The sequence below is a fragment of the Gadus morhua genome, chromosome 3 (genome assembly GCF_902167405.1).
Source record: "Gadus morhua chromosome 3, gadMor3.0, whole genome shotgun sequence".
In the NCBI taxonomy this organism is placed as follows: Eukaryota; Metazoa; Chordata; class Actinopteri; order Gadiformes; family Gadidae; genus Gadus; species Gadus morhua.
Window position 1 is genome coordinate 22600598 of NC_044050.1, and position 12491 is coordinate 22613088.

A 12491-nucleotide genomic window follows, 5' to 3' on the forward strand; every position below is an offset into this window, starting at 1 on the left:
TGTTTACCAGTACACAACGTTTAAAACTGAGCAACGTCATGCCAACAGACGTTACAAAGTCAATCAATAGTAAAGTATGTGATAAGATGGTTGTTTCTTTTATATTGAGTAAAACGTTCATGTTCCGCCATGTTCATACGCGTCACTAGGTAACCATACGTCACCAACTCTGGTATCAAAATTTGGCCCGAGTTGCCGAACAGAAGTAGAATCATAACAGCGTCATGAGGGGTCATTCACGCGAACTTTACAATAATTTTTAGCAATGTGAACGCACCATATAACGAACAGCGCTTTGTTCTCTGGAAGCTGTCATGCCTCAGTGGCTGATGAGCGCCACCACCCTGAGAGCTGCCCTGAGGCGGTGCAGTCCTCCGTTAGGTCCTCACTGTCAGGAGCACAGCTGCTCCACCAGCACCCGGGCGTCCGCCGTGCGTCCAAACCTCAGCTTCCAGGACTCCGGGGGTCCGGGACCTGGAGGGCCGTGGGGGTCTTCTCCTGCAGCACCGGACACCACCTCCACCTCCAGGCAGCCGTCGGCCTGCCCCGCCCGCATGCCCTGCACCCTGACCCAGGCCTCACCTTTTGACCCAGGCCTGACCCCACCCTGACCCACCCTTACCGTTTGTCTTCATGCCCGGCCGGTGAAGCGGGGGTCCGCTACGGTGTCGTTCAGCGACCTGACCCAGGTGGGCCGCATCGTCACCAAGGAAACGTCGTAGAAACGCCCAAACCCGGCCAGAACATTCTATTTATGTTATAATAATATACATAGTGTGGGATTTAAAGTGTCGCTGTTTTTAAACATGAACCGCAATAAACAAGCTTTGAGAGAGAAAAAAAAGAGAGTGAGTGTTACATAATAAATGAGCAAGCGAGTGTTACTTGATAACTTGCATAATAAATGCTGAATGCAGAAGAAGCGCGATTCTCGGGGGTTAAGACACGCCCTTGGAGGGTAAATTACTCAAGGATTGAGGTTGATGTCAGAGATTGCTGACGTGCACAAGATGAAGGTCTACGGCTGGATAGCAGTGGCTGTGTTGCTCGTTCAGGCTCAACAAGGTAAAGAATAAACCTACGCTGAAACTTAACAAATCACTGATGATCACTAGTGATTAGTTAATAACTTTAATTGGTGATTAAGTCATGTCTAGGAATCGGTTACCAATAAGTAATTAAAGAGGCTATGTTTAGATGAGGTAGGGGTTAGACAGTACCGAGACAGGTTATTGAGTAGCAGGTAGCATTTAGACAATACAGAGATGGGTCATTAAGGAGCAGGATGGCTCCATTCAGTCTAGATTGACCCACGCATGAGTCACCGTTCGTCAGCCGAAAGAAAGCAAGCTGTCATCATATGCAAATGTATCTGAAACATTGTTGTACTGTGCCTACTTTTCTTGGGATGTCCAATTCCAAGACCTTGTTATCCTATTATTAAAGGAATACACAAGATATCTGTAAATTGCCGTCTGCTCGTCTTACCCAGAAGTCCAAATTCATCCTTGTGTGAGTTTGCAGAGTTAGCATTTCCTTTCTCTTTGACGCTTTCATGGACATGTAGAGTTAGATGCTGTTCATGTGAGGGGAATTCACTTTTAATACCTTTCCAAAGATTGCCAATTTTTTCAGAATGGTCGCTTATTTAAAACGAGTGCCAGTAACAGTTGAGCATTTGGAATCTAGATACTGGAAATGTAGGAGTTGTGAACCTAGCCGTGCTTCTGGTGTCCACAGGGTCCCCTTCCAAGGTGCACGTGTCTGAAGGGCAAACGGTGGAGCTCAAGTGTCCTCACGCCTCTGCACCCCCGGTCCGCTGGATGATAAAAGTGAATGGGAGCCTGGTTTCCCTGCTGGACCACAACGAGGGCGGACACTTCAGCGTTGCCGCGGACAACCGCACTCTGACGGTGCAGCGGGCGCTATCAGAGCACAGCGGCCTGTACCACTGCCGGGGTAAGAACACAGTGTACCTTAAGGTGGATCCGCCCCTTCAGGTGGACCAACCAGTCCAACCAGTAGTCACCTCTGCTGACTACTGGTGGATCCCGGTGGGCCTGGCACTGGGCGCGGCCCTGGTCATTCTGATTCATAGGAAGCACCGTTCCAGGGAAACACTTCAAAACCACAGGAACGACCCTACACCCGACCTCGTAGTGACCTCTGACCCGACCTCTGAAGGGGTGTACGAAGAGATCCCGGACCAAGGCGACGTCCTGCGACGGGAATCAGGCGGTGCAGCCGTTTATCATCTGGCCTATGCCCCGCCCCACGGTAACCACCCCTACGCCAATGTGGATGAACAATGGTCCATGGAGCGCTAGCCCGCAGTGCTAGGAAACTACGCTAGCCCACGCTGCTCTCCTATTGGAGGGAATTCTGACCAGTCACAACCCTCCTGTTGTAATGTTTATCTTATTTCATCAATTAATATAATGTTCTGAATAAAATGTTATTTTAAATCTTTTTTATACATATTATATTTATATCTATATATATAAATCGATATAGATATATTGAAATAGGGATGTAGAGCTATCCATACAGCTCTGTAAAATCACCTTCACTTCATACTCATAGTGCTCGTCCTTGCCTTGTCCGCGCAGCAGGTAGCGAGGAACGTTCACCTGTAGGGGCCCCTGCTGGGCGGGGGGGCCGCTGGGGGCCGCGGGGGACACACACTGCCATGATGTCATCATGAGAGGAGAGAGAGAGACACACAGAGAGAGAGACAGAGAGATGGCACAGAAGGGAGGTATAGAGAAGGGAAGCAGTTTCTTATAAACTAACAAGAATTCATCACAAGAGTAATTCAGTTGATATTGATCACAAATAAATGGTTTTACTTTGATGCGGAGATGGAAATGAAAGACATGTCTAAATCCAGAGTCAACGAGTCATCTTTATTGAAGAATTCATTGCATAAATAAATGTTATACTTTAAAGAATTCACTATGTATATAAATTATACTTATTTAATTATTCATTTCATATATAAATGTTATACTTTAGTCAGGAATTCATTACATATATAAATTGTATACTTTATTAAATTATTCGTTATAAGTATGATAATTGTATAATATTGTACTTGATCATATTATAATATTATTTAACGCAGCATTTGAATCCCTTTCTCCACATAGAACCCTAGAATCAGGATATTAGAATAAAATCTGAAGGCCTTGGTGGATATTACAAATAGCCAACCTTCGTTTTTAAGACCTCAAAGACATTATAGAGGGTGGATTCAGCTGATTAATACGCTGAATAATAGGATTAGATCAATACAATTCCCTTATGAGACCCAGTATCTTCACCATCCCTAATACAATGACGTCACGTCCTGTGCATTAGAGAGATACCCATAACATCACTTCCTGTTGCTCAACAGGTAGAAAGAGAGGGTGATGATAACGAACAGGGCTTTGTTCTCTGGAGGCTGTCATGCCTCAGTGGCTGATGAGCGCCACCACCCTGAGAGCTGCCCTGAGGCGGTGCAGTCCTCCGTCAGGTCCTCACTGTCAGGAGCACAGCTGCTCCACCAGCACCCGGACATCCGCCGTGCGTCCAAACCTCAAAGGACTCCGGGGGTCCGGGATCTAGAGGGCCTTCTCCTGCACCGTTCACCACCTCCAGGCAGCCGTCGGCACCGCCCCGCACGCACGCCCCGCCCGCACGCCCTGCACCCGAGCCCGCGGCCACACCGCCACCCCCCCCCCCCTCCCCCCTCTCGTTACTGTTTCCTTTTGTCTTCAGGCCTCTCTCTTTCACACAGAGCTTGCGTTGTGTTGTTGACGGATGTCACAATCTCTGTGTTCGTCAATCTACTTATTGAGAAACCAATACACACATTTTGATTCAAAGAAATTCTCTCTCTCTCTCTCTCTCTCTCTCCCCACATCTCTCTCTCTCTCTCTCTCTCTCTCTCTCTCGCTACATCTCTCTCTCTCTCTCTCTCTCTCCCCACATCTCTCTCTCTCTCTCTCTCTCCCCACATCTCTCCTCTCTCTCTCTCTCTCTCTCTCTCTCTCTCTCTCTCTCTCTCTCTCTCTCTCTCTCTCTCCCCCCACATCTCTCTCTCTCTCTCTCTCTCTCTCTCCCCACATCTCTCTCTCTCTCTCTCTCTCTCTCTCTCTCTCTCCCCACATCTCTCTCTCTCTCTCTCTCTCTCTCTCTCTCTCTCTCTCTCTCTCTCTCTCTCTCCCTCTCTCTCTCAGGGATGGGTGAGAGTAACTGTGCGTGGAACAGGAAGTCCGTCCTCCACAGAGACTCCATGCTGGCGGCGGCGGTCATCTACCAAGGTGAGCACAGAACCACTAGAGTCCTCCTCTGGTCAGCGCCAGACCAGGAGGATCCTTCCTGGTCTGGGACTAGTCCAGGGGAGTATCAGAGGCAGTATTATGGGATGGAATCCTGTCAGGTCTGGTGTGAGCTGTAGGTCTATTTTAAGAAGAGGTTGTGACTGTTTCCGCGGTAGACGAGTTGCAGAATGTGTCCACTTCCTGTTTGGTGTCTTCTCTCCCTCTGATATTACCCTCCTCACCGACACTGTTTTTAGACTCTAACTTTAAATGTTGATCTGGTTGGACCCGTCCCCAGAGATGTACGGCCACCCAGACGGCGGCGTCCCCGCCACCTTCCACGTCCTCTACATGATTGGCTGGAAGCCTCACGAGTCCCAGGTAAACAGGATGTGACCTCAGCACAGTGTTGTGCGTGGTGTTCGGTTTGCGGTACCAGCGTGTTTCCTTTTGTCTTCAGGCCCGGCCGGCCAAGCGAGGGTCCGCTACGGTGTCGTTCAGCGACCTGACCCAGGTGGGCCGCACCGTCACCAAGGAGACGCCGTAGAGACGCCGGACCCCGGCCAGAACATTCTATTCATGTTATAATAATGTACATAGTGTGGGATTTAAAGTGTTGGCCTTTTTAAAGATGAACCCCAATAAACAAGCTTTGAGAGAGAAAAATGATTGAGTGTTTTTTAGCATAACATTAACATTACAGAATGATGTATTTATACTATGAATTATGCTTATAATAAATGCGTTTATATTGTGTTTATGTTGTGGACATGATGTCGATTGCATAATTCTGCTGAAAGCAGAAGAAGCGTGATTCTCGGGGGTTAAGGCACGCCCTTGTAGGCTAAGTTCCTCAAGCATTGAGGTTGATGTCATTGATTGCTGCGTTGCTCACGATGAAGGTCTATGGCTGGATAGCAGTGGCTGGGTGGCTCGTTCAGGCTCAACAAGGTAAAGAAACGCACTACTCTGAAACTTAAAGGGGACATATTATACCACCAGGTGTGATTAGCCTTACAAGCCGTTTCGAAAATCTGCCCCATATGACATCACTAGTGGACGTGTCCACCTAGATCTCCAAGGAAAGATGAGCAACGTTTACCACTGGGTAGACTGATCTATCCACTACTTTTCTTGGATTGTACAATTCTAAGACCTTGTGATCCTATTATTAAAGATCCCATGGCATTTTCTAACATTAATATGAGTAGTACCCCTAGCCTACCTTTGCTCCCCCAGTAACTAGAAATTTAGTTGAGTGTAAAACGAGCACTAGGCATTCTGCTCCGCCTTTGAAAAGACAAAGCTCAGACGCGTCCTTTTGGAAATTTCCCAGTATGTCGGGTTCACAGAGCGCTTGGACACCAGGTTCTCTCTTCCGACGGAAAGTCCTTTTATTTTGAGTCCAACAAAGTCCAACAAAACACAAGTCAATAAATGTAAATTATGACTCCGGTCACAGGGTGCGTTCAAGGCGATCTCTGGCGGCGATCGCCCCTGTCTCTCCGCTCCCGATCCTTCCTGGATTCCTCTTTTTACTACAAAACTAAGCAGGCACATAAGTTACAAACACTCCCTGATTGGCCTGAGTGCTGACACCTGCTCGCACTCAGGTCCAATCCCCCCACAGCCAATCCGGTGCGCTCCCAACCTGCCCATACTCCCCCTGCAGGCCAGACGTCGCACGTCCCCCCACAGTCGTCATATGGGGAGATGCCACCTCCCCTTTCTCTGACTTGCCAGTCAAGAGAATTTGGCCCACCAATGAGATACGACCGTGTGAGCGCCACATGTGTGTGTGTGTGTGTGTGTGATTACACACACGCACACACACACACTGTAACAAGCAAGCAAGTGTTGTACACTTCTTTGTTATTTGGATAACCGTTCTGCTGTTGGTGTTATGGCGCATAACACATCAGTTCTTTGACGTCTCTGGTATTTCCACAACGAAACTGTAGTTTGGGTTACCTCAGCCATGGTTGAGAAGGAATCGGGGGAAAGGAACTTTGGCTTTGACTCCCTGAAGTACATGAACTGCGACATGGAGGAGAAAGGGATTGTTGCTCGCTAATGGCTCTCGCTTTATCCCGGGCAGCGGGAGCCCCGCTTCCCGCTGCCCGGGATAATATCATCTGGAGGCGCACACAGCTTTTGGCCATGATAATATGTATGATATGATATAGATATCTATGTATCATATGATTTATTTAGATAAAGAGCTCCAGGACTCCCGCCGGAGCACCCGGAGTGTTCTAGAATATTAACCAAAGGCAAAAGGCTGTGTGCGCCTCGCCATTGCGATCCACTGTAAACAGAGCGCATAGTACCGTGGCCACAAGCTGCTCAGGGCCACACCCCCACCCTCCTCCTTGACCCGCCTCTCTCCTCCTCATATGCCTTAAAGCTACAGACACCAAAACGGCACGTTTGGGGAAAGCTCAATGTGCGACTGGCTCGTAGTGGCTGTAATTCTGCACCACAGCTGAATTTTGGGAACGTCTTCAAATACTGTGTTAGGGGCCCACTAATATCTATATCAAAGCATCCATAAAGTAGCATGCCATGGGACCTTTAAAGGAACACACAAGATATCTGTACATTTCCGTCTCCTTGTCATACCCAGATCAGACGAGTTGTTTCATTCCAAATTCATCCTTGTGTGAGTTAGGGTTACCTTTCTCTTAGCTGCTTCAATGGACTTGAAGAGTAAGATGCTGTTCATGTGAGGGGAATTCACTTTTAATACCTTTTCAAAGATTCCCAATGTTTTCAGATTGGTTGCCTATTTAAAACGAGTGCCAGTAACAGTTGAGCATTTGGAATCTAGATACTGGAAATGAAGGAGGTGTGAACCTAGCCGTGTCTCTGGTGTCCACAGGGTCCCCTCTCGAGGTGCACGTGTCTGAAGGGCAGACGGTGGAGCTCAAGTGTCTTCACGTCTCTCCACTCCCGGTCCGGTGGGAGAGATACCAGAATGGCAAAGATATAACAAGGGAGGGACCCTGATCTCCCTACTGGACCACAACGAGGACGGACACTTCAGCCTGGCCGCGGACAACCGCTCTCTGACGGTGCAGCGGGCGCGAGCAGGGCACAGCGGCCAATACCTCTGCCAGGGTAGGAAGGCAGCGTACCTCACGGTAGATCCGCCCCTTAAGGAGGACCAACCAGGAGCCTCGGAGGATACGACCACCCCGTTACTGGGATCTGCTGACCACTGGAAGATCCCGGTGGGCGTGGTGGTGGGCGTGGCACTGGCTGTGGCACTGGGCGTGGCCCAGGTCCTTCTGATTCATGGGAAGCATTGTTTCAGGAAAACACTTCAAAACCACAGGAGCGACCCTACACCCGACCCCGTCATGACCTCTGACCCGACCTCTGACGGGCTGTATGAAGAGATCCCGGACCAAGGCGACGTCCTGCGACGGGAATCAGAAGGAGGAAACGTTTATCAGCTGGCCTATGCCCCGCCCCACGGTAACCAGCTCTACGCCACTGTTGATAAACCCAGGAGCGCTAGCCCGCAGCGCTAGGAAACTACGCTAGCCTCTGCTGCTCTCCTATTGGAGAGAATTCTGACCAATCACATCCCTCCTGTGGGGAAAATTATAATGTTGTAATGTTTCAGATATCTCGTATTTCGTGTGGGTGATTATGAGTGACTTTCATCAATTAATATAATTATGAATAAATGTTCTGTAACCGAAAAAAAAAACACGACTTGTGGTGACCCGGGTTGCTGCGGTAACCAATTTATATGTTGCTACGGTAACCGACAAATATATTTCTGCATCAACAAACTAATATGTTGCTAGGGTAACCAACTAATATGTTGCTACGGAAACCAACTGATATGTTGCTATGGTAACCAACTGATATGTTGCCATGGTAACCAACAGTAAAAGAGGAGATAGAAGCGGTTCCGTTAGTCAGCGTTCAGAGCACACTCCATTTAATGACATTCAATGTCAACAGTTTGAATTCATATACAAAACTGTACACATTAATATTCCTATTTACATATCTTCGATACTTACTGTGGCCTGCGACTCGATTGGGGACAATTTAAAAACACGCGTTGCCATTTTGAACCAAGGAGAAACATTGATACTGACCTAAAGATAAACAAGATTCCCTCAACCCGATTGGCTAGAACCAAAGCTAAAATCGAACAACGTTGATCTGCCTAAGTGACCTCACCTGGCAGGTCAGAAAGGCTTGGTGCAGTACTGTGTGTCCACCACCGGTGGTGCTGTCCCTTTAATTAGAACTCAGTAGCTGGTTTACACACTAAATTCCATCTTAGCTTAGTTCAATGTAGGCTTAAGTCATATCTTAAAACTTACACCTCCTATTGAGTAGGTGTAAAGTCCGCTGTTTGGCATGGCTTTTCATTTCGATTGGTTACAAAATTTACTTAAAAATGAAGAAAATGAGGGAGAATATGGTTTACGGAGACATTGCGTTCTTCGTGATAGGTTTAATCAACTAGATATGTACGACGACGTTGATTGGGTTTAATGTAAGTGTGATATCCACGTGGATACTTTAGAACTCGTCTAATAAGTTTAAGACCACACATGGATACTTTAGAACTGGTTTAAATGCAAGTGTGACATCCACATGGATACTTTAGAACTGGTTTAATCATCTCCAAGTGACCTCGTCTCTCGTTGATCATCCTCTCATCTCGGTTCCCAAAGAGTTTCTTTGGAGGGAACTCCAGAGCAGAGAGCTGCAGGTCAAAACACAACACAAACACAACACTCAGTACTCAGAGCAGCGAGCTGCAGGTCATCAGTCACAACACAAACACAACACTCAGTACTCAGAGCAGAGAGCTGCAGGTCAAAACACAACACAAACACAACACTCAGTACTCAGAGCAGAGAGCTGCAGGTCATCAGACACAACACAAACACAACACTCAGTACTCAGAGCAGAGCCGCAGGCTATATATATATATTGCTATATATATTCAGTTCAAAATCTGAAGGCCTTGGTGGATATTACAAATAGCCAACCTTCGTTTTTTAAGACCTCAAAGACATTATAGAGGGAGGATTCAGCTGATTAATACGCTGAATAATAGGATTAGATCAATAAAATTCCCTTATGAGACCCAGTATCTTCACCATCCCTAACACGATGACGTCACGTCCTGTACATTAGAGAGATACCCATAACATCACTTCCTGTTGCTCAGGTAGAAAGAGATGGTGATGATAACAAACAGCGCTTTGTTCTCTGGAAGCTGTCATGCCTCAGTGGCTGATGAGCACCACCACCCTGAGAGCTGCCCTGAGGCGGTGCAGTCCTCCGTCAGGTCCTCACTGTCAGGAGCACAGCTGCTCCACCAGCACCCGGGCGTCCGCCGTGCGTCCAAACCTCAGCTTCCAGGACTCCGGGGGTCCGGGACCTGGAGGGCCGCGGGGGTCTTCTCCTGCAGCACCGAACACCACCTCCACCTCCAGGCAGCCGTCGGCCTGCCCCGCCCGCACGCCCTGCACCCGGGCCCGCGCCGCACCCCCCCCCCCCCCCCCTCTCGTTACTGGGGCTGCACCAGCGTGTTTCCTTTTGTCTTCAGGCCCGGCAGGTGAAGCGGGGGTCCACTACGGTGTCGTTCAGCGACCTCACCGGCCGCACCGTCACCAAGGAGACGCCGCAGAGACGCCGGACCCCGGCCAGAACATTCTATTCATGTTATAATAATGTACATAGTGTGGGATTCAAAGTGTTGGCCTTTTTAAAGATGAACCGCAATAAACAAGCTTTGAGAGAGAAAAAAATAGTGTTGTTCTAGGATTTGGGAACATCAACATTGTAGAATGAGGTATTTAAATTCTGAAATGTGCTTATAACACATGCCTCCTCCTGTTTGTGTATATTGTTGACATGATGTAGATGTTCATATATATATGATATACTTACACAATGAAAAAGTTTTTTTCTGCTGAAAGCAGAAGAAGCGTGATTCTCGGGGGTTAAGACACGCCCTTGGAGGGTAAATTACTCAACGTTTGAGGTTGATGTCAGAGATTTCTGAGGTGCACAAGATGAAGGTCTACAGCTGGATGGCAGTGGCTGGGTGGCTCGTTCAGGCTCAACAAGGTAAAGAATAGCCCTACGCTGAAACTTAACAAATCACTGATGATCACTAGTGATTAGTTAATAACTTTAATTAGTGATTAAAGTCATGTCTAGGAATCGGTAACCAATAAGTAATTAAAGGGGCTATGTTTAGAGAAGGCAGGGGTTAGACAGTACAGAGACGGTTCATTGAGGAGCAGGATAGCTTCATTCAGTCTAGATTGACACACGGATACGTCACCGTTCGTCAGCCGAAAGAAAGCAAGTGGTCATCATATGCAAATGTATCTGGAACATTGTTGTTGTTTACATAAACTTTGAGCCTTTTAGATTACTAATTAAAATGAGTGCCATTAAGAGTTGAGCATTTGGAATCTAGATACTGGAAATGTAGGAGGTGTGAACCTAGCCGTTTTTCTGGTGTGCACAGGGTCCCCTCTCGATGTGCACGTGTCTGAAGGGAAGACGGTGGAGCTCAAGTGTCTTCACGTCTCTCCACTCCCAGTCCGCTGGGAGAGATACCAGAATGGGAACCTGGTCTCCCTGCTGGACCACAACGAGGACGGACACTTCAGCCTGGCTGCGGACAACTGCTCTCTGAGGGTGCAGCGGGCGCTAGCAGAGCACAGCGGCATGTACATCTGCCAGAGTAGGAATGCAGCGTACCTCAAGGTGGATCCGCCCCTTAAGGAGGACCAACCAGGAGCCTCGGAGGAAGATGAGGCGGAGGATACGACCACCCCGTTACTGGGATCTGCTCGCTACTGGAGGATCCGGGTGGGCGTGGCCGTGGCGGTAGGCGTGGCGGTGGGCGTGGCACTGGAAGCTACCTTGGTCCTTCTGAATCAAAGGAAGAACCGTTCCAGGAAAACGCTTCGGAACCACAGGAGCGACCCTACACCCGACCCCGTCGTGACCTCTGACCCGACCTCTGACGGGGTGTATGACGAGGGCCCGGACCAAGGCGACGTCCTGCAATGGGAATCAGGCGGAGGAAACGTTTACCAGCTGGCCTATGCCCCGCCCCTCGGTAACCACCCCTATGCCACTGTTGATAAACCCAGGAGCGCTAGCCCGCAGCGCTAGGAAACTACGCTAGCCTCTGCTGCTCTATTGGAGGGAATTCTTATTGAAACGTGACTGTATACAACCGTCAGACCTTAATGTTGTCTAATAAAAAATACCATCTATCCATACTGTTACAAAACATAACTTTCCTACTGTCTTGTCTTTCCTGAACAAGTGCATTTCCTGTAAATGTAAATCAGAAATAATGAAAGTGCATTTTCTGCAACCAAAATCATTCATTACTCAAACTCCCCCCCCCCCTTTTTTTTCTCTTTCCCCCAAAGTTCATACTGCAAAGTCTCTTGAACCAGATTTTTCCCCCAAAACAGCCCCACATTCCCTGTTCACCAGTTCAGTGTGACTGGAGGCTTGCCCACTGCCAGAACGAGTGACGACCTCAGTCAATTGTGGTCGTGTGGGAGTGTATTGTGTCGCCGCACCCTGTGTGTCCCCAGTGTCAGTATCAGTGACCTCTGGAGTCACCTGGTCAGAACTTTCACTGACAGGCGTAGACTGCAGGTGGCATCTGTTCCTCCTGTAGCGCTCACCTTGTGCTGTCTCCACGATATAGGACCTTGGAGTGGAGCTAGAGCTACGGACAAAAGCAGGCGTTGTCCACTGTTTCTGTCCATCCAGTTTCATTAGTGTGGAGTCCCCCGGGCTCAGGGGTGGTAAGATCTTGACTCCATTTTTGCAGTTGTAGAAATAGGCCTGCCGCTGCTTGGCTGCAGTGTCAGCCTGCCTGATCCCATCCTCGTTGGGCCAGTTAGCTCCCAGATTGTCCTGCAAGATGGGCAAGTTGGTCCTAATTTTCCTGCCCATCAACAGTGCTGCTGGACTGATTCCTCTTGATGAGGTAGGTGTGGCTCTGTTTGCATTAGGGCCAGGAGGGGCTCGTTCGGTCTCAATATAGATTGAGCTATCTGAACTGCCCTCTCTGCCTGCCCGTTACTCTGGGGGTAGTGAGGGCTGGATGTGATATGTACAAAATCATAGTCCTCACTAAACTCCCTGATCTCTGCT

General features: G+C 48.5%; 2 protein-coding genes across 5 annotated transcripts in view; both read left to right on the plus strand.

The window, feature by feature from the left end:
- Positions 1-7939, plus strand: part of LOC115540038 (uncharacterized) — a 62896-nt gene extending 54957 nt beyond the window's left edge. The window contains exon 6 of one of the 2 annotated variants that reach the window (XM_030351014.1): positions 7189-7394. The gene's annotated coding sequence lies outside the window, so the exon portion shown is untranslated. Of the gene's footprint in view, positions 1-7188 lie in introns of both variants that reach the window. The other variant, XM_030351015.1, reaches the window with a different exon arrangement.
- Positions 948-11612, plus strand: LOC115540033 (uncharacterized). Of its 3 annotated transcripts, none has more exons than XR_003976092.1 (7): positions 948-1065; positions 1741-2277; positions 4224-4307; positions 4606-4688; positions 4768-4888; positions 10013-10421; positions 10831-11612. XR_003976092.1 is itself a non-coding variant. In XM_030351002.1 (5 exons), exons 1-5 carry the CDS (start codon positions 984-986, stop codon positions 4852-4854), a joined length of 873 nt encoding a protein of 290 aa, XP_030206862.1. In that variant the 5' UTR covers positions 948-983; the 3' UTR covers positions 4855-4973. The 3 variants fall into 3 exon arrangements, 1 of the variants encoding a protein (XP_030206862.1); XR_003976093.1 differs by having other exon boundaries at positions 4768-4877; positions 10002-10421; XM_030351002.1 differs by lacking the exons at positions 10013-10421; positions 10831-11612 and having other exon boundaries at positions 4768-4973.
- The last annotated feature ends 879 nt before the right edge of the window (positions 11613-12491 follow it).